At 39.4% G+C, this 25,402-nt stretch overlaps 1 protein-coding gene across 3 annotated transcripts in view; it reads left to right on the top strand.

Annotated features, from left to right (window-relative positions):
* Positions 1–25,402, top strand: part of LOC117516797 — a 52,470-nt gene that overhangs the window by 12,335 nt on the left and 14,733 nt on the right. For all 3 annotated transcript variants that reach the window (XM_034177654.1, XM_034177652.1, XM_034177653.1), the window contains exons 6-9: positions 20,659–20,795; positions 20,907–21,000; positions 21,086–21,457; positions 22,282–22,462. In XM_034177654.1, the coding sequence (XP_034033545.1) occupies positions 20,659–20,795; positions 20,907–21,000; positions 21,086–21,457; positions 22,282–22,462 (784 nt within the window). The remainder of the gene's footprint in view (positions 1–20,658; positions 20,796–20,906; positions 21,001–21,085; positions 21,458–22,281; positions 22,463–25,402) is intronic.

Genomic DNA, 25,402 nt, shown 5'->3' on the forward strand with positions numbered 1-25,402 from the left:
AGAAGAATAAAAATCAGCCATATTACTTTGTCACTGTATATAGGCCTCCTGGCCCATATTCTGAATTCTTAGATGAAATTGGTGCGTTCATCTCTAACTTGTCAACTAGTGCAGATAACATTCTGATCATTGGTGACTTTAACGTTCATATAAATAAGCCTTCTGATCCCCTCTGCAAATCGTTTATGGAAATTGTGGATGCATTAGGATTTCGGCAATGCATTCGGGATTCGACGCACATTAGTGGGAATACCCTGGATCTGGTTCTCGCAAGTGGTATTGCTGTCACGAATATTGATATCATGCCTCTTACATCAGTGGTCTCTGATCACTCACTTATTAAGTTTACAGTTTCGCTGCCGTGTTTAGTGGAACAACAACCTTATTTATAACTGCAGCGATGCATCAACTCCTCAACTAAGAGTGAACTAGAAGCTAGACTGCCTGATGTCTTAGCCTCACTTTTGACAAATACCCAGTCAGTAGACAGACTTGTGGATAGTTTAAACTCAGTGCTCAAAATGACACTCAACATGATTGCACCACCCGTGTTGAAACCGCGCTCCCCCAAATTGCAGTCACCTTGGTTCAATGATTACCTGCGTGACCTCAAGCATAAAGCAAGAGGTCTAGAATGGAAATGGCGTCGTTTAAAATTAGAAGTATTCCACCTTGCGTGGCGTGATGCTATCTTAGACTATAAGCATGCATTATTGGCTACAAAGCGGACCTATTACTCTGATTTGATCAACAAAAACAAGCATAACTCAAAGTTCTTGTTCGACACGGTGGCAACACTTATTCATGGACAACCACCTGTAGTTCGCTCTCCTTTTGCAGCACAAGATTTCCTAGATTACTTTGAGAAGAAAATAGATGACATTAGGTTGAACATATCCCAGCATGCCTTAACCCAGCCACTACACCCTGCTATTGAGGTGGGCGCCACTACTGAGGTATTACCTAGATTTACAGAATTTGATAGTATCTCTCTAGACATGCTGACGAAACTTGTAACGTCAACAAAAAGCACTTCCTGTTAAAAGGGAGTTTTTCCTTCCCACTGTAGCCAAGTGCTTGCTTACAGGGGGTCGTTTTGACCGTTGGGGTTTTACATAATTATTGTATGGCCTTGCCTTACAATATAAAGCGCCTTGGGGCAACTGTTTGTTGTGATTTGGCGCTATATAAAAAAATTGATTGATTGATTGATATACCAACAAAACTGTTTAAGGACCTGTGGCCCACTCTTGGGCCGTTTGTGCTGGAAATTATTAATCTTTCTTTAACTCCTGGATCTGTTCCTAAACGTTTCAAATCTGCAGTGTTTAAACCATTACTTAAGAAACCTAATTTTGACCCTAGTGTATTGAAAAACTATCGGCCGATATCAAATCTATCATTTTGCTGTAAAACTCTGGAAAAAGTGGTGTCACAACAGTTCGTAGACTATCTTACTGAGAATAATCTCTCTGAGCAACTGCAGTCTGCTTTTAGAAAATATCATTCCACTGAGACAGCTCTCACTAAAGTGGTGAATGATCTTCTGCTTACAATGGACTCGGACACCACTACGGTTCTGCTGCTGTTAGATCTCAGTGCTGCATTTGATACAGTGGATCATCATATTCTACTTGATAAACTGGAGAATCATTTTGGGATTACTGGGTGTGCCCTTGCATGGCTGACATCATATTTGACCAGTCATTCTCACTGTGTTTTGTACAGTAACACTACCTCTAACCTTAGTTACATGAAATTTGGGGTTCCTCAGGGGTCTGTCTTAGGCCCCCTGCTTTTCTCCCTTTATATAGCACCCCTTCGGCACATATTGCGGCGTTTTGGGATTACCTTTCACTGCTATGCAGATGATACTCAGTTATATATGCCGATAACTGCTGGTAATCTCATTCACATAAAATCCTTAGAAGATTGCCTTGCGGCAGTGAGAAGTTGGATGTCTAGAAACTTCCTACTTTTAAACTCTGAAAAGACTGAAATGATGGCTCTTGGTCCAATGAGACATCGGCATCAATTTGACCAGTTAACACTCAGCCTAGGCTCGTGTGTCATACATCACACTGACAAAGTGAGGAACCTTGGGGTAATTTTTGATCCTTCTTTGTCCTTTGGCCTCCGTATTAGAAATATTACTAGGACTGCTTTCTTCCACCTGCGAAATATAATGAAGATTCGTCCCTTCCTGTCTATGGCTGATGCTGAGACCCTGATCCATGCATTTATCTCTTCTAGATTGGACTACTGCAATGTTCTATTTTCTGGTTTACCGCAGTCTAGCATTAGGGCTCTCCAATTGGTTCAAAATGCTGCAGCCAGACTTTTGACACAAAGCAGAAAGTTCGACGACATTACACCCATTTTGGCGTCTCTTCACTGGCTTCCTGTCCCAGTGAGATCAGATTTTAAGGTTCTGCTACTAACCTATAAAATTATTCATGGACTGGCACCTCCCTACCTAGCTGACCTAATTAAACCTTACGTACCGGCCCGGGCTTTACATTCTCAGGGTGCAGGACTACTTTGTGTCCCTAGGGTGAATAAGAAGTTTGCGGGTCACAGAGCTTTCTCTTATCATGCCCCTGTTCTGTGGAATGGCCTCCCTGCGTCAATAAAGCAATCAGATTCTGTGGAGACTTTCAAGTCCAGACTTAAGACACATTTATTTTCCCTTTCATATGGCTAGCATACTGGTACAGTTTTGTTTTACGCTTTTTACTCTTTTAATTCATGTTATTAGTAATTGTAGCGGGCCGCGGCCTCAACTTCACCTAAATCCTGGGTCTTTTAGTGAAGCTTAGGGCTAGTAGGCTTAGTATTTCTTCTGTTTTTCTTGTTGATTAATGCTGGCAAATTATACAGTATTTTTTTTGTCTTTCTGATGCCTGATTCTGTTTTTTCCTGTTTAAGGTGCAGCTCCATCCAGAGATGGGAGTTGTATTTGTGTTGGCGACCCTCCTGTCCTGTGCACCAATAGCAATTCTTGTATATTCGACCGTGAAATGTTCTGTGAATTATTTCTGTAATTTATGTTTGTAGCATGGCCCAAGCAGAGGGTCACCCCTTTGAGTCTGGTCTGCTTGAGGTTTCTTCCTCAGAGGGAGTTTTTCCTTGCCACTGTTGCTCTGGGGGTTGGTAAGGTTAGACCTTACCTGTGTGAAGCGCCTTGAGGCAACTTTGTTGTGATTTGGCGCTATATAAAGGAAAATAAATTGAAAAAAATTTAAATTGAAATGACATTTTTACACAGGATTCATATCCTGAGAGGCAAGAACTGATTCAGTTTTCAAGTCATACAGGTTCTAAGGTGCCACAAATGGGCCAGTTGTTCACATTTTGAAAAAAGCATGAAACGTCTCTCACTCAATCTTGAATGAATGAATTTATTCGCCACACACAGGCCCAAAATAACAAAGTAAACTCGCAAAGAAAACAATCCAACAATGCACCCATGTGCCCGAAAGGGTCTAGGCAGAAGCAAAAGCTTATAAACAACCACCCCTTTAACCAAAAAAGTAAAAATGTATACATATATACATATACCCATGATAACTAATACAAAATATAAATTAATCACTGAACTAAAATTTCAAAACACAAACATGCAAACAGCAGTGCACCAAAAACAAAATCAATAAACCTAATTCATCACACCATAACAAGTAATTAAATGATTTTTATAGATCTTTTAAAGCCAACCAAGTTACCAAGTGATTTTATGTTATCTGGGCACAAATTGCAAATATTAACACCTCTAACAGAAACACCATGACTTTTTACGGTAGTTCGAATCTTTGATTTTGAAATGATAATGTTCCTCGCAAATTATAACTGGAGTCCCTGATTTTGAACAGGCCCTGGACATGTGGTAAGTTTATTTTTTTACTGCAAACAATGAATAATATGAATGAATATTTTTAAAATGTGTAAACAGTGGATTTGTAGGCTCACGATATGGTTTCTTACTAATAATTCTCAATGACTTTCTTTTGTAGTAAAAATATTGAATTTGTATTAGCTTTGTAGGTGATTTCCCCAAGCTTCAATACAATAGGTCATTTACGGAACATGTAATGAATCATAGAAGGTAACTAATGAGTGTTGGAGGAGGAAGTCTTGTGTTTTATACAAAATGCGAATGGGTTTTGACATTGTTGATTTAACATAATTTATGTGTTTTCCAACTCAATTTATTGTCAATGAAAACCCCAAGAACTTTAGTTTCATTTAATTTTTATTTATTTCATTTATATTGCACCAGATCACAACAAAGTTGCCTCAAGGTGCTTCACACAAGTAAGGTCTAACCTTACCAACCCCTAGAGGAAACACCAGGTGACAGTGGTAAGGAAAAACTCCCTCTGATGATTTGAGGGAGAAACCCCAAGCAGACCAGACTCAAAGGGGTGACCCTCTGCTTGGGCCATGCTACAGACACAATTGACAGAACAATTCACAAAACGAATATACAGGAAATGTTGCCGGTGCACAGGACAGGAGGTTTTCAGAAACAGACACCACACCCATCTCTGGATGGAGCCGCATCTCAAATAAAGAGAAAAAAAAAAAACAGCATCAGAAAAACATACAGTATAATTTGTCAGCATTAACCAATGAGAAAAACAGAAGAAATGCTAAGGTGATCGCCGGCCACCAGCCCTAAGCTTCACTAAAAGACCCAGACTTCAGCCCTGTAACGCCAAACGTATCATATGTGATACATGAGTTTTTGAGCCCTCCAAATGAGCAGTGTGACAATTTTAACCCTATGTATACAATTAGGTACATGCATAGCACGGATAATCCAACAAGGGGCAGTAATTTGCTCACTAGAGGGCTTTCCAGTGCTGCTACAAGATTGCCATTACTAAGGAATGGGACACAGGTGGTTTTTGAAGAAGAACTGTGCCAGTTTTGAAAAGGTTAAGGTAAGAAAAGTGTTCAAATTTTTTGTGAAACATTAATAGGAACAGTTACTGGGTTGATGCAGTGTATAATTACTTCATATTTCATAATCTGTTTTAGTAAAACCGTATTGAAAATGATGTATTTGGTACAGCAGGTATATAAGGTCATGTAACTCTAAATCAGTGAATTGTCATTTTATTGTATTTCATGCATTGTACATAACATCAAGCAACATAGTCTTTTTAATTTTCATGTAAACTAATTAAATGTTTAAATTACATAATGTACATTCAGAGCGAAAAATTTAATATGCAACTTGCTGTATCATGATGATTGATGACTAGTTGGGTGTTGCAATGCTACGACTGGTAGTAACTTCTAGTCTAGGAGCTAGCAAAGATTTAATGCACATCTTGAGTACAAAAGGTTTGAGTGCTGGGATCCATTTAGAGGTCATAGCAGACCCCCAAATGGCAATTCTTAAGTAATCAAGTTGGTGTGTTTGGTAGGGGGCGCGCCTCGAACTACCCCCAAAATCAGATTAAAGCACATTTTGAAGTACACCAGCCATTTTGGTGCCAAGTGCTTCAGATTAAACCCCTGATTACGGAAGCGGCATTCTTAAGTGCAGCATTTGGTGCAAAGTCCACTTAAGAACGACCTAAAGGTGGCGCTACTGTGACATTTAAAGCACATTTTGAGTACATCAATCAAACTTGGTAGGAAGATTCCTTATACGTCACTGATGAAGAGTCTGTAGTTCTTAAGTGACGAGTTTGGTGCAAAAGTCATTTAAGAATCACATAAAGGTGGCGCTTGTGCTGTGACGTTTAACACACATGATGAGTACATCAATGAAACCTGGGGGAATTATACTTTAGACATCACTGATAAAGAATCAGTACTTCTTAAGTGTCACAATTAGTGCAGTGTTGATTTAAGAATGAGTTAACAGTGGCGCTTGTGTTGGCATATTCATCTTATTCAAGAGCCATCCCTTCTGTTTCAAGTCATATTGAGATGCCTAATACAATTATTTGTAGACTTCATTAACAAAGAGAAAAAAAAGTTTCTTTTTTGACTATAATTAACATGGAAAACATGTATTCTTCCAAAATTGAAGCTTCATGGAAATGATACAATGCTCAACAGTTAAAATTCAAATAAAGTGTATAATGGTATTTATATTTTTCATTCACCATGCATATTTTGAATATGTGTGACCAACACTGAAATTCTTCTTGGCCACACTTCTCTAACCCTGTAACGCCAAACGTATTATATGTGATACATAATCTTTTTAGCCCACCACGTGAGCAGTGGTACAATTTTTTTTTCCCTGAAAAACCCAATGTATATAATGAGGTACATGCAGTGCACGGATAATTCAACAGGGGGCAGTAATTTGTTCACTAGGTGGTTTTCCAGTGATGCTAGAAGATTGCTATTAGCAAGGAACAGGACACAGGTGGTTTTTGACGAAGAACTTTGCCAATTTTGAAAAGGTTAAGGTAAGAAAATAATTTTTTTTTTTTTTTTTTTTTTTTATGAAACATCAATAGGAACAGTTACTGGGTTGATGTAATGTGAAATTACTTAATATTTCATGATTTGTGTTTTAGTAAAACCGTGTTGAAAATTACGTAGCAAACTTGATACAGCTGGTATATAAGGTCATGTAACTCTAAATCACTCGGTTGTAACTTTATTGTATTTCATGCATCATACATTCCGTTTACTTACTGATTTTCACTAAAAACTGACCAGTTCAAAGAAAAAATACACAATAATCTGTTTTTGTGTTTTTAGATGGCAAAAAAATACAATGTTGAAGATGTTCTGAAGATGATTATGGATGGGAATTCAAGTGACATGGAGCAGCTAGAGGAAGATGATGATGGTGATGATGATGAGGACGAGGAATGGGCTCCTACTGCAAGGATTGGGGAAAACCCAGATAGCAATGATGATGAGGAAGAGGAAAACCCAGATAATAGTGATGATGAAGAGGAAAAGCCAGATAATAGTAATGATGATGAAGGCTCAGAAGAGGACACAACACCAAAGCAGTCTGCAAGGGACAAAGTGAAAAGGAAGGAGTATCTGTGGAAAAGAAAACAGTTTGAACCTCCATCTGTTGAGTTTGTGGAATGTGTTGAGGAAGACTCTGAAGAGAGGCTTGACTGGACACCATATAAGTATTTCAAAGACTTTGTGACCGAGGAAATGCTACAGGAAATTGCAGAAGAAACAAACTTGTACAGTGTGCAGAAAAATGGAAAATCTGTGAACACAAATGCCCAAGAAATTGAGCAAATTCTGGGAATGTACATGCACATGGGGTTAGTGCAGATGCCCAATGTACGAGCTTACTGGGAAATGGAGACAAGGTACCCCCCAGTTTGTGATGTGATGTCACGGGGTCGATTCCTGAATTTGCTGAAGCTGATTCACTTTCAGGACAACCTCAATGTGTCTGAGGATGCAAAAAAAGATAAATTGTGGAAAATCAGGCCATGGTTAGAGTACCTACGTCAACGCTTTCTTTGCATACCTCCTGAGGAATGTCACGCTGTTGACGAAATCATGGTGCCTTTCAAAGGAAAATCACATCTACGGTGCTACATGCCAGGAAAACCTCACAAGTGGGGGTTCAAGATGTGGGGACGTGCCGGGCAAAGTGGCTATCTCTATGACTTTGACGTGTGTCAAGGGGGAGAAAATCGTGACCAAAAGAAGTCTGATGTTGGTGCTACAGGAGATGTTGTCCTGAAAATGACCTCAACCCTTCCAGCAGGAAAAAATCACAAAGTGTTTGCTGACAACTTCTTTACATCAGTTCCATTGGTAGAGCGTTTGAAACAAAGAGGAATCTACTACATAGGCACTGTCCGAATGAACAGGGTGAAGAACTGCCACCTGATGGATGAGAAAGAACTTAAGACAAAGGGAAGAGGGTCTCTGGATTTCAGAGTAAACCAGGAAGACAACATAATTGTGAAATGGTATGACAACAAAGCTGTGAACCTGCTCTCTTCTTTTGTTGGCATTGAACCACTGGGCAATGTGAAGCGTTGGGATCGGAAAACCAAAACCTACATAATGGTTCCCAGACCAGCCATTGTTAACACATACAACAGGTTCATGGGAGGTGTTGACCTTCTTGATATGCTATCTGCACTGTACAAGTTCAACTTCAGATCCCGAAGATGGTACATCTACATTTGGTGGCACACCGTTACAGTGGCAGTAATCAATGCATGGATCCGCTACAGAAGAGACCTGGAGAAACTGCAGCCCAGGCAGAAACCCATGCCCCTGCGAAGATTTCAGGCTTCTGTTGGCACTGCCCTCACAAGTGCAGGAAATGTCAAAAAGTGTGGCAGACCACTGTCCACTCCAGAAAGAGTGCCAACCCCTCCCCGGAAGAGAAGAACAACTGAAGTGCCCCCTGATGTAAGAAAGGATGGAATTAATCATTTCCCAACATGGAAAAATCGACAGAGATGCAAGCACTGCGTAGGCCACTTTGCCCATGTGTACTGTGAGAAATGCAGAGTGCATCTTTGTCTGAACAAGGACAGAAATTGTTTCCAATCCTACCACCATGCAAAATAAAACGATTGTGAACTGCAAAATGAGTAAAAATAACTCAAATGTTATGCCTTCCAAACTTCCGCCCTGCCAGTTCCATTGGTGGATTTCTCATTTTTTTTGGAATTCCCAATTTGTTTGTGTTTTATTATTTTTTTTTGTTTGCTTGTTCGAGAAAAAAAGAATCTTTGAGCATTGTGACCCATTGTATCAAATATGATACAAATTGAAACTCATATATGGAAATTGATATTTGAATTTTTTTTTGTTTGTTTGTTCAAAAGGGCCAATAAAGGCTCCAGTTTCAAAAGATTGGAATTTTCTGTCAGTTATTTAATGGTTTGGGCTTTACAGGGCTAAAATACATTTATATACTGTGTCCATATAGGCCCTGTATGATATAGTAGGCCTAAGCATTGACGCCACTTCGCACCCCATTTAGGTCTACCCTGTTGAAAGGGATGAAACATTTATATAAAGATTTTGTGGCTAGCGTGGATCACCTGGACTGGAAGACACTAACAATGCAAAATTAGGTGAAATGGGATTAAATAATAATGAAATTCTGACTGATTTGTCTGTCTGCTTTACCAGAGGTGACAATAAAGAGACCTTGTGATATCTGCCCATGGCATATGGAAATTGTGAATGCCTCAAAATGAAGAAGGCAAGTCTGCTGTTTGGGCTGCTGCTACATTGATGTGCTGCTGACCTAGGACATAAGTACACATATTCAAGAAAGGATGGCTACATTATTGTACATGTGATGAAAGAAAAAAAAAAAAAAGACAATCTCACATTCATTAACCAATTTGAAGTTCAATATCAAATTATAATGCTTTAGCAATAGTAATGTGGATTGTGTAAGAATAGGGCAACATACATGTTCTTCATAGTGTCACTGTATACCACAGTGTGTCCCCACAATGTCATAATTGCTGATGAGTCTGAAACCTGAGACATCCAATCAGTTGTGAATGGCTACTGATTGCTACAGATGCTATGTTGTACAGTTACAAAATTGATAAGGCAACCATTGATTCTAGTCTTCCTCATCTGAACTACCGGTAACTTGTTCATCAGAAGATGCAATATTCATGTCCTCTTCTGCCTTGTTCTCTATTTCCTCTATTTCTCCTTCCTCTGGGACAAGATTTTCTGGGAGTTGCTCTCCATGGAACCAGACTGGTTTGTACTGGCCATCAATTAACTCCCAGCCATTTTCCTTAGTATGATGCTGCTCTAGGTGATGTTGATGTGTATGAGCCCACATATTGGCCACAAAAGATGCTCGATTCAAGTGAGCAACGACCTCACTTTCACATGGTGGGAGTCCACTGGCATCAATACCCCTTAAATTGGCGAGCAGGTTTTTTCTGTGTCCCTTCGGTGCATAGACCTGCATGAACTTTTGGTACAGACAGTTATTTAGGCTGCTGTTTTGCTTAGCTCCATACAAAGAGGCAGTGAATTTTATCAGACATGCTCTTGTTGCCTCATGTACTTGGGTGCTCACTGCTGAGATAACTGCAAAAGCTGCCTGGCAATCTGGGCTTTTCTCCAGAAGTTTGAAGGGTCTAACCTTCCCCTTTTGTACGAAAGAGGAGGTGTAGTCTGATCCAGTGAAGGCATGAAAAGCTGGTAATGCTGCACAAAGTTCTTTTCCAAGCTCCTTGTAAATTGCAGTCAAACTGATGAAGCGACGGTTGTTCTTTGCAGCAGTTCCAACATCCATCCAGAGTCTTGATTGAAATTTGCTGCAGTGGTACAACAGTACCTCTAGTACCAACAGTAGTTCTTTGTAATGTTTAGCATTTGTTTTATCAGTGCATTGTGTAGCCTGGAGGGAAAAGTAACCAGGATATTCTTAAGGGTATTACAATTGACAGGTTCCTGATTAATCAGGCTTCTATGTATAATTCCCCAAGGTTTCATGAAAGTACATGCTATGTGCTTCAAAATGTGTAAAAACAAATGCCACCCTTAGGTGATCCTACAAGATATACTGATTCTTTATCAGTGATGTCTAATATTAATTCCCCCAGGTTTTGTGAATGTATTTGTAACATGCATTAAAGTCACAGCACCTTTAGGTGGTTCTTAAATGACATTTGCACTGAACTGGTCACTTAAGAAGTACCGATTCTTTATCAGTGATGTCTAAAGTATAACTCCCCCAGGTTTCGTTGATGTACTTGTCACGTGTGTTAAACGTCACAGCAAAAGGGCCACCTTTAGGTGGTTCTTAAATGACCTTTGCACTGCACTGGTCACTTAAGAAGTACTGATTCTTTATCAGTGATGTCTAAAGTATAATTCCCCCAGGTTTCATTGATGTACTCATCATGTGTATTAAACATCACAGCACAAGCGCCACCTTTAGGTGGTTCTTAAATGACTTTTGCACCAAACTTGTCACTTAAGAACTACAGATTCTTGATCAGTGATGTATAAGGAATATTCCTACCAAGTTTGGTTGATGTACTCAAAATGTGCTTTAAATGTCACAGTAGCGCCACCTTTAGGTCATTCTTAAGTGGACTTTGCACCAAATGCTGCACTTAAGAATGCCACATCTGTAATCATGGGTTTAATCTGAAGAAGCACTTGGCACCAAAATGGCTGGTGTCCTTCAAAATGTGCTTTAATATGATTTTTGGAGGTAGTTCGAGGAGCGCCCCCTACCAAACACACCAACTTGATTACTTAAGAATTGCCATTTTGGGATCTGCTATGACCTCTAAATGGATCCCAGCATTCAAACCTTTTGTACTCAAGATGTGCATTAAATCTCTGTTAGCTCCAGCATTATTCCTTTTGCTTACTGATTTTCACTAAAAACTGACCAGTTCAAAGAAAAAAAATACACAATAATCTGTTTTTCGTGTACATGTGTGTTTTTAGATGGCAAAAAATACAGTATTGAAGATGCTCTGAAGATGATTTTGGATGGAAATTTCAGTGACATGGAGCAGCTAGGAGAAGGTCATGAGGAGGAGGAGGAATGGACTCCTACTGCAAAGACTGGGGAAACCCAGATAGCAGTGATGATGAGGAAGAGGAAAACCATGATACTAGTGATGATAATGAAGGCCCAGAAGAGGACACAACAAAACCAAAGGACACAAACCAAAGTGAAAAGGAAGGAGTATATGTGGAAAAGAAAAGAGTTTGAACCTCTAGCTGTTGAGTTTGTGGAATGTGTTGAGGAAGAGAGGATTGACTGGACACCATATGAGTATTTCAAAGATTTTGTGACTGAGAAAATGCTACAGGAAATTGCAGAAGAAACAAACGTGTACAGTGTGCAAAAAAATGGAAAGTCAGTAGACACAAATGCTAAAGAAATTGAGCAAATTGTGGGTATGTACATGCATATGGGGTTAGTACAGATGCCCAACATACAAGCTTACTGGGAGATGCAGACAAGGTCCCACCCAAGTTTGTGATGTGATGTCACGGGGTCGATTCCTGAATTTGCTGAAGCTGATTCACTTTCAGGACAACCTCAGTGTCTGAGGATGCAAAAAAAGACAACGTATGGAAACTCAGACCATGGTTAGAGAAACTACGCCAATGCTGTTGATGAAATCATGGTGCCTTTCAAAGGAAAATTACATCTACGGTGCTACAGTAGTGTTCAGAATAATAGTAGTGCTATGTGACTAAAAAGATTAATCCAGGTTTTGAGTATATTTCTTATTGTTACATGGGAAACAAGGTACCAGTAGATTCTCATAAATCCAACAAGACCAAGCATTCATGATATGCACACTCTTAAGGCTATGAAATTGGGCTATTGGTAAAAAAAAAAAAAAAAAAGTAGAAAAGGGGGTGTTCACAATAATAGTAGTGTGGCATTCAGTCAGTGAGTTCGTCAATTTTGTGGAACAAACAGGTGTGAATCAGGTGTCGCCTATTTAAGGATGAAGCCAGCACCTGTTGAACATGCTTTTCTCTTTGAAAGCCTGAGGAAAATGAGACGTTCAAGACAATGTTCAGAAGAACAGCGTAGTTTGATTAAAAAGTTGATTGGAGAGGGGAAAACTTATACACAGGTGCAAAAAATTATAGGCTGTTCATCTACAATGATTTCCAGTGCTTTAAAATGGACAAAAAAAAACAGACGTGGAAGAAAACGGAAAACAACCATCAAAATGGATAGAAGAATAACCAGAATGGCAAAGGCTCACCCATTGATCAGCTCCAGGATGATCGAAGACAGTCTGGAGTTACCTGTAAGTGCTGTGACAGCTATATATCGCATACCAGGTATCATGGATCAGTTTGGATATGTCAAAATACTTGAAGAGGTCATGTTGCCTTATGCTGAAGAGGACATGCCCTTGAAATGGGTGTTTCAACAAGACAATGACCCCAAGCACACTAGTAAATGAGCAAAATCTTGGTTCCAAGTCAACAAAATTAATGCCTTGCAGATGTGAAGAAATCATGAAAAACTGTGGTTATACAAATAAATGCTAGTTTAGTGATTCACAGGGTTGCTAAAAAAAAAGCAGTTTGAACATAATAGTTTTTAGTTTGTAGCGTCAACAGCAGATGCTACTATTATTGTGAACACCCCCTTTTCTACTTTTTTTTTTTACTAATAGCCCAATTTCATAGCCTTAAGAGTGTGCATATCATGAATGCTTGGTCTTGTTGGATTTGTGAGAATCTACTGAATCTACTGGTAGCTTGTTTCCCATGTAACAAGAAATATACTCAAAACCTGGATTAATCTTTTTAGTCACATAGCACTACTATTATTCTGAACACTACTGTACATGCCAGGAAAACCTCACAAGTGGGGGTTCAAAATGTCGGGACGTGCTGGGCAAAGTGGCTGTCTCTATGACTTTGATGTGTGCCAAGGGGGAGAAAATCCCAACAAAGAGAAATCTGAAGTTGGTGCTACAGGAGATGTTCTGAAAATGACCTCAACCCTTCCAGCAGGAAAAAAAAAAAAAAATCACGAAGTTTTTGCTGGCAACTTCTTTACATCAGTTCCATTGGTGGAGCACTTGAAACAAGGGGGAATCTACTACATAAGCGCAATCTGAATGAACAGGGTGAAGAACTGCCAACTGATGGATGAGAAAGAACTGAAAAGGGAAGAGGGTCTCTGGATTTTAGCATAAACCAGGAAGACAACATCATCATGAGATGGTAAAACAACAAAGCTGTGAACCTGCTCTCTTCTTTTGTTGCCGTTGAACCACTGGGCAGTGTGAAGCATTGGGATCTGAAAGCTAAAACCTACATCGTGGTTCCCAGACCAGCCATTGTTGACACATAGGTTCATAGGAGGTGTTGATATTCTAGATATGCTATCTTCATTGTACAAGTTCAGCCTCAGATCCAAAAGATGGTACATCTAAGCACACCATTACAGTGGCAGTAATCAATGCATGGATCTGCTACAGAAGAGATGTGGAGAACCTGCAGCCCAGGCAGAAACCCCTGCCCCTGCGAAGGTTTCAGGCTTCTGTTGGCACTGCGCTCACAAGCACAGGAAAGGCTAAACACTGTGGCCAACCACTGTCCTCTCCAGAAGCAACGCCATCCCCTCCCCGGAAGAGGAAAACCACTGAAGTGCCCCCTGATGTGAGAAAGGATGGCCTTGATCATTTCCTAGCATGGGAAACCCGACAGAGATGCAAGCACTGCGCAGGCCACTTTACCCATGTGTACTGTGAGACATGCTGAGTGTATCTTTGTCTGAGCAAGGACAGAAACTGTTTTCAAGCCTACCATCATGCAAAATAGAGGTTGTGAATCACAAAATGAGTAAAAATAACTGAAATGTTATGTCTTCCAGACTTCCACCCTGGTGGATTTCTCATTGCTGCATTGTAGTAGCACTTTTTATGTTTGGAATGACCAATTTGTTAGATTTGTTTGTGTTTTATGTTTTTGTTTGTTCAAGAAAAAAAAAGAATCTTTGCGCATTGTGACCCAGTGTATCAACTATGATACAAATTGAAACTCATATATGGAAATTTATTTAAAATTTTTTGTTTGTTTGTTCAGAAGGACCAATAAAGGCTCCAGTTTCAAAAAAAGTTGAGGCCGCGGCCTGCTCCATTTCCTAATAAAATGAATTTAAGAGTAAAAAGTGTAGTAATACTATGCCAGTATGCTAGCCATACAAAAGGGAAAATAAGTGCATCCTAAGTAGGGTTGGGTATCAAGAACCGGTTCTTTTTGGGTATCGTTAAGAATTGATTCGATCCACCGGCATCAATTGCCTTTTTGCTTAACGATTCCCTTATCGGTCCTTCAGAGCAGCCTTTGTTATTAAGGGTGTTTGTCAGGAAAATGATCATTTCTCTATGTTGATTACAGACCCTGCAGCAGTTCTGTAACCAACCGTGTCTGCAGCGCGACTCCACTTTGAAGCAAGAAGCAGTGATCCGCTGGCTTGGAACCAACAATCTGCTGGCTTGTTGGTTCTTTGATTCGCTGCTCTTCAGAAGCAGCAAGTCCGCTTCTTAACCCCTCTCAAAGCCATAAAAATGTTAATCGTGAGTCACTTTTGTGCAGATTAAAGTCAATAACTGGGACTCTTGTTGCAGTCAAGAAACGAGAATCATCCTCCGTGCCATTGGCACAGCTCCAGACGCTGCGCAGCTCTCTGCCGAGACAGAGTCCAGCTGGAATTAATAACTTCAAAACGAATTGCCGCTTTAAATAAAACGACACCTCTTTACAAACGCTGTAATACAGACAATAAACTACAATCAACTAAAACGTTTTTTTCCTCCCAAAATGAGACGTCCTGCATTCTTTATAAATTACATCCTGACGTGCAGCACAGCCAGCTGCAAGAGCTCAGCTCAGATGTATGGAAAGACATTCATGCCAATAATGTCTGAAAGGAAAAGTTTTTGACAAAAACTACAGATTTTGTTTATTTCTATTTATGTCCAGAGATCAAGGATCCACCATGTATAGTTTATTATGTCCAGAGTTTAAGGATCCAGTGACCAATTTCACATTTATTTACTTAGACTCAATAAAATATTGTTGACATAGAAAACCTGTAAAGTCTACTTTTAGTACACAGAAAACTCACGAGGTATCGATAAGGAATCGGATCGATAGCTAAAATTTTATCAATACCCATCCCTCGTCTTAAGGCTAGACTTGAAAGTCTCTACAGAATCTGACTGTTTTATTGATGTAGGGGGATCATTCCACAGAACAGGGGCACAATAAGAGAAAGCTCTGTGACTCGCAGACTTCTTATTCACCCTAGGGACACAAAGGGACACAAGTTCAATTTCAGTATTGTGTATTATACAACCCCTGGCAAAAATTATGGAATCACCAGCCTCTGAGGATGTTCATTCAGTTGTTTAATTTTGTAGAAAAAAAGCAGATCACAGACATGACACAAAACTAAAGTCATTTCAAATGGCAACTTTCTGGCTTTAAGAAACAGTATAAGAAACCAAGAAAAAAGATTGTGGCAGTCAGTAACGGTTACTTTTTTAGACCAAGCAGAGGAAAAAAATATGGAATCACCCTGTAAATTTTCATCCCCAAAACTAACAGCTGCATCATATCAGATCTGCTTGTTAGTCTGCATCTAAAAAGGAGTGAACACACCTTGGAGAGCTGTTGCACCAAGTGGACTGACATGAATCATGGCTCCAACACGAGAGATGTCAATTGAAACAAAGGAGAGGATTATCAAACTCTTAAAAGAGAGTAAATCATCACGCAATGTTGCAAAAGATGTTGGTTATTCACAGTCAGCTGTGTCTAAACTCTGGACCAAATACAAACAACATGGGAAGGTTGTTTAAGGCAAACACACTGGTAGACCAAGGAAGACATCAAAGTGTCAAGACTGAAAACTTGAAACAATATGTCTCAAAAATCGAAAAATGCACAACAAAACAAATGAGGAACGAATGGGAGGAAACTGGAGTCAACGTCTGTGACCGAACTGTAAGAAACCGCCTAAAGGAAATGGGATTTACATACAGAAAAGCTAAACGAAAGCCATCATTAACACCTAAACAGAAAAAAACAAGGTTACAATGGGCTAAGGAAAAGCATTCGTGGACTGTGGATGACTGGATGAAAGTCATATTCAGTGATGAATCTCGAATCTGCATTGGGCAAGGTGATGATGCTGGAACTTTTGTTTGATGCCGTTCCAATGAGATTTATAATGATGACTGCCTGAAGAGAACGTAAATTTCCACAGTCATTGATGATATGGGGCTGCATGTCAGGTAAAGGCACTGGAGAGATGGCTGTCATTACATCATCAATAAATGCACAAGTTTACGTTGATATTTTGGACAATTGAAAGGATGTTTGGGGATGTTTCAAGATGATAATGCATCTTGCCATAGAGCAAAAACTGCGAAAACATTCCTTGTAAAAAGACACATAGGGTCAATGTCATGGCATAGGGTCAATGTCAACGAGTAGATCTGATTTGATGCAGGTGTTAGTTTGGGGGATGAAAATTTACAGGGTGATTCCATAATTTTTTCTTCAGAATTGAGTGATTCCATATTTTTTTCCTCTGCTTGGTCTAAAAAAGTAACCGTTACTGACTGCCACAATCTTTTTTTCTTGATTTCTTATAGTGTTTCTTAAAGCCAGAAAGTTGTCATTTGAAATGACTTTAGTTTTGTGTCATGTCTGTGATCTGCTTTTTTTCTACAAAATTAAACAACTGAATGAACATCCTCCGAGGCCGGTGATTCCATAATTTTTGCCAGGGGTTGTATTATAGCTGGTGGCATTTGAAAGTGCTGCGTTTTGGTGATGGCATTTCACAACAGTTTATTTAGAAATCAGTTGGTCTGGTGGTGGAATTTGACATTAATCCCCTCCCTCCCAACTCTTCTGTACTTTGCTTCACAGTGAAACCGTCTGATAAGACTGATGATTAAATTGTCAGAATGCACCAGATTGCACCATTTCCCCTCGCCCCTTCAGCACTCAGCCATTCACTCAGAGAAAATGTTCAGTCAAAAACTTTTCAGTTGCTTGCACCCATGTGAATCCGTTCAGCTTTCAATGTATTGTCACTGAGCACTGCTTTTTTTTTTGTTGTCCGTATTTCATCAAGGTAGGTCATTGAAAATTATCTGAAGATGTTTTCTAGGGCAAAATCATCCACAGATTCCAAATCTGCCATAACATTTGCACCAGCTGTTATGGTTCGGGTGCTACGGGCCCTGTTTTTATGCCGAAAATAGCGCTTGGGCAAAGCCCCAAAAATGCATAAAAACAGTATAGTTTTGTGAAAGCATTGCTTCTTAATTATTACAAACAAATGTCAGCATGTTTTTATTACACTTTCTTTCCAGTCTTGCCTTGAATTTCCTACATTCTCATAATTTATTATAATCTGTCATTCTCATCATACTAGATGGCGCTGTTACTGCTGTAAATGTCTTTTACTCCTACCTGATGTGATGGATAAATTTTGACAACTTCATAACATAAAAATCAAAAATTAAAAGTTACATCCATTTTCATTACACTACAGAGTCAGTCATTTCATAATTATTAGGACTTAAAAAAAGATTAAGTTCAACCTTCTTGAATAAGGGCTCAGTGTGTCTTTTATAGCTGCCACTTCAAAATGCTTTGAAAGCTGATACATTGTCTCAGTATACTGCTGCACACTTTCCCGGGTCAGTGACTCACGATTTAGTACACCCTTTCTTCATCGTCCGAAGGACGGGTACTTTGCTAGTTAATATATAAAATAAACAACAAAGGCCCAAGGACTGATCCCTGGGGCACCCCAACAGTGCTCTTCAAAAATTCAGAATTTATCCCACCAATATGAACATATTGATACCTATTGTGCAGATAACTTGCTATCTAATCATGAGCTAATCCTCTGATACTGTACTTCCATAATTTATCCAATAATAAGTTGTGATCTATGGTATCAAATGCTTTCTGTAAGTAAAAAAAAATCCTCTACAGTATATTGCTTGTTTTCAGTTGCATTTGTAATATGTTCCACAAAATCAATTACCGCCAATGAAGTAGGACGATTTTTTTTTCTAAATCCATATTGCTGTTCATTTAGTATGATGTTTGGATATAAAATCATTTAACCTCTTAATGAATATCTTTTCCAGAATTTTTGAAAATTGAGGTAACAGTGAAATTGGCCTGTATTTTGAAAAAACATGTTTGTCACCAGATTTTTTGCATCTCCAGTGTTTATGTAAAGCTCCATCGATGCAGACACTCGGAGTGCTTTACACTGGTGCATCACATTAACGTTATCTCATACAAACTCTGATATTGCTGCATGCAACTTGTGGTTTTAGGACCTTGCTGGAGTGCACCTTTGTGAGTAGGGCTGCAGCTATCAATTACTTTAGTAATCAAGTAGTCTACTGGTTATTCTGGCGATTAATCGGGTAAAACATACTTTTACGTTTTTAAACAACATCAACAGTCTCCCTAAAGCAATGGCACGTTGCGGCGCCAAAGTGTTTACATTTTGCTGAAATGGTGATGGGATGTGGCATTCTGTTTTGGTTTTTTGTTCCTCCCCCAACTTGTAAAGTGTAACCATTTTTGAGTTTTTTTTTTTTTTTTTTTTTTTGTAAGTTTGATGGACTGGGTCTCTGCATGATTTTTTTTTATTTTATTTTATCCCTCTTCCTCTGTGATTCAGCAGATGCATTTCAGCTGGAGGTTGAACATGCAAGCCTCGCAGTCAGTTTATTATTATTATTATTATTATTTTATTTAAGTTACAGTGTTGTGTGTTGGCCAAAAAAGGGAAACTTAAAAAGGGAAACACTCAGTGTGAGCAAAATACAGAAGAAAGAGTAGACTTTTGCTGAGAGGATCTTTCAGAAACTGTTTGTCAGTGTGGCCGGGGATGGAGCTGTGACTCGCCCGGTGTGAGGGGAGAGAGAGACAGCAGCCAGCCGTTAGGTCGATAGTCACTCCCCACGTATAACAAAAAATACACAAACACACTGCTGTGCTTTAAATGTGCAGTCAGTCTGTTTCAGCCAATCAGCGTGGACCCGCTTTCTCTTAAAAGGCTTTATTTTACTCTGTGGGTCATGTTGGAAAGCAGTGCGTCACTAGCTTAGCTTATGGCAAGCTAAAAGTGAACGCTCTCATTTTGGCTGAACTTCTAGCCAGTTTCTGGGTATTCTGTGTTAGTACGCACCCACGGCCAACATGCTTGATGAATTCTTGCGCAAAAAGTAGTTCCCAGATAATTGTGATATTTGGCACACGAACTTGTGTATCTCGTATGTTTTTACGCCTAAATGATTGTAAGTCAATACTCACACTCATCCAGCAGCATCTTCTCATGTCGGCAAATTCAGCAGCATTTTGCAAACAGCCAGAAACTGGGTCAGGCGAAAGTAGTCCGGCAAGCTCAATCTGTTGGTGGGCTATCCCACAGTGTCACAATAGCAGAGATGATGCTCCAATGAGCAGGGTGGGTTTATGTATGCCCTAGTCTTCTGTTTTTTTTCTGGGGACGTTACAGCGCCACACACAGGCCTGGCATATGTACTACAACGTTAAACGGAGCTTCGAGGTACAGAATTTGCCTCAAACATTTTTTGTAATCGAATTATTCGAGTTACTCAACTGATCATTTCAGCTCTATTTGTGAGTTTCTTTTCTGCTTGGGGATTTGTATCAGTGACCTCCTGGTCACAATCTGACTTCCAACTTTTGTGTTACAATCTAGACACAACTACACACAAAACATTCCAACCTCCATTTTCCCAAACTCTATCCACTCTGTAATAATAATAATAATAATAAAAAAAATCTCCTGAATAAAGTTATGGGACAAGCTTCATATAAGTTAGTTCCAGTTTTGTTTGATTCACTGAAGCTGCAAAGAGATGTCATGATATAAATATAAAAAAAAAAAAAATCTGTTCTCTTCTGGTTCCTGACTGAACTGAAAGATCCAAACGGATCTCATGACTGAATCAATTTAGTGAGCAGATCTTGTGTTCTAGTAATTTTGAGGTCTCACACTTGCACGTAGCCTATAACTTGAAAGTAAATACTGTATTTTGTGGAGTAAAAGTCAGAGTTGTGTTGTTATGAAATGTGTCAGTTTTAATTATTTGTCTTCTCTGTCTCATTCAGCTCGTCCAGAGACTTCTGGAAACGAAGCCCGGAGGGGAGAAAATCCTTCAGGAGTACACGCTGCATGGAGAGATTAAAGACCCACTGCGACGGAAACTCGTCAACATCGTAGTCGGCGCGATGATTCAGGAGTACGGGTAAGAAGAATTAGTGCATAAACATGAAAATCATCATGTATCTTCTTCAGAAATAGCACTAATGAAGGATTTTTTTCAGTAAGAATAAGCTTCATATTTGAACTCTCTCAGGACTGCGCCACCTATGGACATCAGGACGCAGTACGCTCTGGGGATTGTCACTCTGTTCCCTTGTCTCAAAGACCCCTTCTCTCTGAAGGGTTATGTAAGTGGGAATCAAAATATTAGCCTGTTAACATTTTTGTAAACTTGTCAAACTTGCTACCTATTGGCTCTTTTTTCCCCGTTAGGAACATTTTTTTGATGCTGAAAGCAACCGGGGGTACATCGCATGGAAACTTAAAAATGTGCAGCGGGAGCTCAGCTGTGGCGGGCAGAGAAGTAAAAACAGAAAAAGACGGAACAGCAGCTGCAACAGTTCCCGTAAGGATCCGCCGTGCAGCAGCGGGCCGGAGGTGGAGCGGGAGGTGACCGCGGAGCATCAGCTGGAGGGTGAGCCGTGCCTGGAGGCCATGACGGCGCTGAGGCACTGCACTGACGAGAAGCAGATCTTCTTGAAAATGAAACAAACTTTCAAACGCAGACAGAAGTTAGTTCACGATCCTGACGACCGCAGCACCGTGCTGACAGGCTTCCCAAGATTCCTCGACACAAAAGGCCTGGTGAGTCCGTTTTAAGAAAAACTCTATTCACTTAAGATCTTGATTGCAGCTTTTAAAAGTACATATAAAACAAACACAACATAAAACTTAAATTATTGTCATTCCATGTGGCCTTTACTGTTCCAGCTCATTTTCATTGACATTATACACTGCAAAATTATTAATTGCTGTTCTCCAACATGCAGTTCATACTCACCACTGCTACAGAAAATGCACATTCTTTTTATTTATTACATTTTTAATAAATTAATCAATGAATTAAAAAATGAATATTCTACATATTATACTAGAAAAAGTGATTTGAATTTGTCTGGTATTTATACAAGTAGAGGTCAGAATTCACCAGAGGTGAGATGAAATCACTGTCAAGTCATTCTCAAGTCATCAATCTGCAAGTCCCAAGTCAAGTCTCAAGTCAGCTTGCAAACAGTTGGTGGTCATTATGACTTGAGACTTGACTTTGCCCATTTATGACTTGAGAGTGACTTGATGGTGACTTTGTCCCACCTCTGGAATTCACTCATTTTTCAATGAGTTAAACTCACAAAACATTAATGAATGATCTAGTTTTGGGTTTTGTTTAGAAATTCTTGAAAGAGGAATTATTGAATATTTGTAATGATGATTTTCTCTTTCTTTTTTGTGGACAGTTAGTCTGTTTGATTATTGTTGCGAACTGGGAGATGATTTGTAGACCCTGTGGGTTTTTTGTCACTCCTGCACAATTTGTCATACTTATCTTTTTATATTGTTTTGTTTGTTTAAATTAAACACATAAAAACATGTTTCATCTACAGGATGATTGTTGGTTTTTCTGAGTTCAGGTGCTGCAGGACTTCCAGCTGTTATTTGGGGAAGAGACGGCTTCAAAACTTCTGGAGAAGTGGAGAACATTCTTGAAGCAAAAAGTCATAAAAGAAGCCAACAATCTAAACCGGACTCCCACGCTGGAGTCCCTCATCCAATCTGCAGAGGAAAGCCCAGTTGGGGAGGACAGTTTATTAGGTACGTGCTAACTGAGGTCTGTTTTGTTTGGGTGCTGTTCTAAAACTAATTTAGCTTTACATTTGATTTACACCTGTACAGTGTTTGCATGAAGACAGCTAATGGGGGAGCGAGAGGGCAAAGTGAAAGGTTGGTGCTTGAGGTTAAAGGTGGATGTGGAGTTATGTAGATGGACAGAATAGAAAATGAGAGAAATAAATCATTTCATGATTAAATGTAGATTTATTTATTTTGATGCCAGGCTACCATTTAAGCTCAAATTTAAATACAGTGCAGATTGTTTTCTGTTTTGGAGCAAGCAGTGAGCAATTTCATTGGAGTTGAGTGAAAATTGACCAGAGTGATCATAAGTGCAGTGGGTCTGTAGTGTCTGTGAGTGGGGCAGCAGTGGGAGGCTTACACTGCCGTGCCTGTACTACTTTGTGAGCAATCCACCTGGCTCTGCTTAGTGCTGTGGTAAAAGCATAGGTACCATACATATGTATTATATCTATGTGGCCAAAGTAGGTAATGATGGATGTGCAGGTGCAACATGCGGTGATGGGGACCAACTGTTCCCTGAGCAGAAGCCTCTTGATTTTTTCCACTGAAACATAAATCCATAACATAAATCCCGTGAAATATATGTCACACTCTTCAACAGAAGACACTGTTGAGAAAATAACAAATACATTTTAGCTTTATGGAAAAGTAGGGCTGGGCGATATGACCTAAAATTCTATTGCGGTATAAATTGAATCCCTTCACGGTATTGTACAACCCCTGGCAAAAATTATGGAATCACCGGCCACGGAGGATGTTCATTCAGTTGTTTAGTTTTGTAGAAAAAAAGCAGATCACAGACATGACACAAAACTAAAGTCATTTCAAATGGCAACTTTCTGGCTTTAAGAAACACTATAAGAAATCAAGAAAAAAAGATTGTGGCAGTCAGTAACGGTTACTTTTTTAGACCAAGCAGAGGAAAAAAATATGGAATCACTCAATTCTGAGGAAAAAATTATGGAATCACCCTGTAAATTTTCATCTCCAAAACTAACACCTGCATCATATCAGATCTGCTTGTTACTCTGCATCTAAAAAGGAGTGAACACACCTTGGAGAGCTGTTGCACCAAGTGGACTGACATGAATCATGGCTCCAACACGAGAGATGTCAATTGAAACAAAGGAGAGGATTATCAAACTCTTAAAAGAGAGTAAATCATCACGCAATGTTGCAAAAGATGTTGGTTGTTCACAGTCAGCTGTGTCTAAACTCTGGACCAAATACAAACAACATGGGAAGGTTGTTAAAGGCAAACATACTGGTAGACCAAGGAAGACATCAAAGCGTCAAGACAGAAAACTTAAAGCAATATGTCTCAAAAATCGAAAAATGTACAACAAAACAAATGAGGAACGAATGGGAGGAAACTGGAGTCAACGTCTGTGACCGAACTGTAAGAAACCGCCTAAAGGAAATGGGATTTACATACAGAAAACCTAAACGAAAGGCATCATTAACACCTAAACAGAAAAAAACAAGGTTACAATGGGCTAAGGAAAAGCAATTGTGGACTGTGGATGACTGGATGAAAGTCATATTCAGTGATGAATCTCGAATCTGCATTGGGCAAGGTGATGATGCTGGAACTTTTGTTTGGTGCCTTTCCAATGAGATTTATAAAGACTGCCTGAAGAGAACATGTAAATTTCCACAGTCATTGATGATATGGGGCTGCATGTCAGGTAAAGGCACTGGGGAGATGGCTGTCATTACATCATCAATAAATGCACAAGTTTATGTTGATATTTTTGGACAATTGAAAGGATGTTTGGGGATGATGAAATCATTTTTCAAGATGATAATGCATCTTGCCATAGAGCAAAAACTGCAAAAACATTCCTTGCAAAAAGACACATAGGGTCAATGTCATGGCATAGGGTCAATGTCAATGAGCAGATCTGATTTGATGCAGGTGTTAATTTGGGGGATGAAAATTTACAGGGTGATTCCATAATTTTTTCCTCAGAATTGAGTGATTCTATATTTTTTTCCTGTGCTTGGTCTAAAAAAGTAACCGTTACCGACTGCCACAATCTTTTTTTCTTGATTTCTTATAGTGTTTCTTAAAGCCAGAAAGTTGCCATTTGAAATGACTTTAGTTTTGTGTCATGTCTGTGAGCTGCTTGAATTCATCCCGCCTCTGGTTTCTGAATGGGTTATATAGTCCCTTAGCAAAGCTAAATTGGTAAAAAATAAATAAATAAAAAAACAAGAACAATGAAACAAAACAGATAAAATGTCATTTGGAGCACCTGACTGTCAGACTTGTGTTGGACATGTAATTTTGGAATGACCTCACATTTTGTCATTCTTGCTTCTGTCCATCTGGAGGCAGTGTTTGTCTGCCTTTGGTGGCATTTTGTCCAGAAAGTCCTCAGAGACCACCCCATGTGAGTTGGTGAGCCGGATTGGCTTAGGTTGTGGGTTTCCACCAATAATGGAGGAGAAGGTGCAAGTTTGGGTTTTTTTTGTTTTTTTCCTCTTTCTCCTGACCCGAGACAGAGCTGAATGAAGAAGTGAGACTGTTTACTGCAGCTTTCTACAAATACACGCACCAAATATGACCATAAAATGAATAAAAAACATGAGTATTATTTATAATCCCATTAAATTTTTTCCGCAAATCTGATTGGTTAATCATGTGAGATTTCAGACCATAAAATATCATGTAAACAGTGGCAAAATATTAAAACCATTTCACATTTAATGTATTAGTCTGCGCCCTGACCCCGCGTGCTGCTACACAGATGTAAATAATTGTGTAGTGCAGCGAGGACGATGATGAACTATGTGGTTTTAATGGATTTAGCTGGATTGATTGATGGATTACCGTGGATTTAACTCAATGCAGCTGACGAGATGGAGAAATCTGTGGGTCTGCTCACAGAATTT

This window comes from Thalassophryne amazonica, chromosome 9 (genome assembly GCF_902500255.1).
Source record: "Thalassophryne amazonica chromosome 9, fThaAma1.1, whole genome shotgun sequence".
Classification (NCBI taxonomy): Eukaryota; Metazoa; Chordata; class Actinopteri; order Batrachoidiformes; family Batrachoididae; genus Thalassophryne; species Thalassophryne amazonica.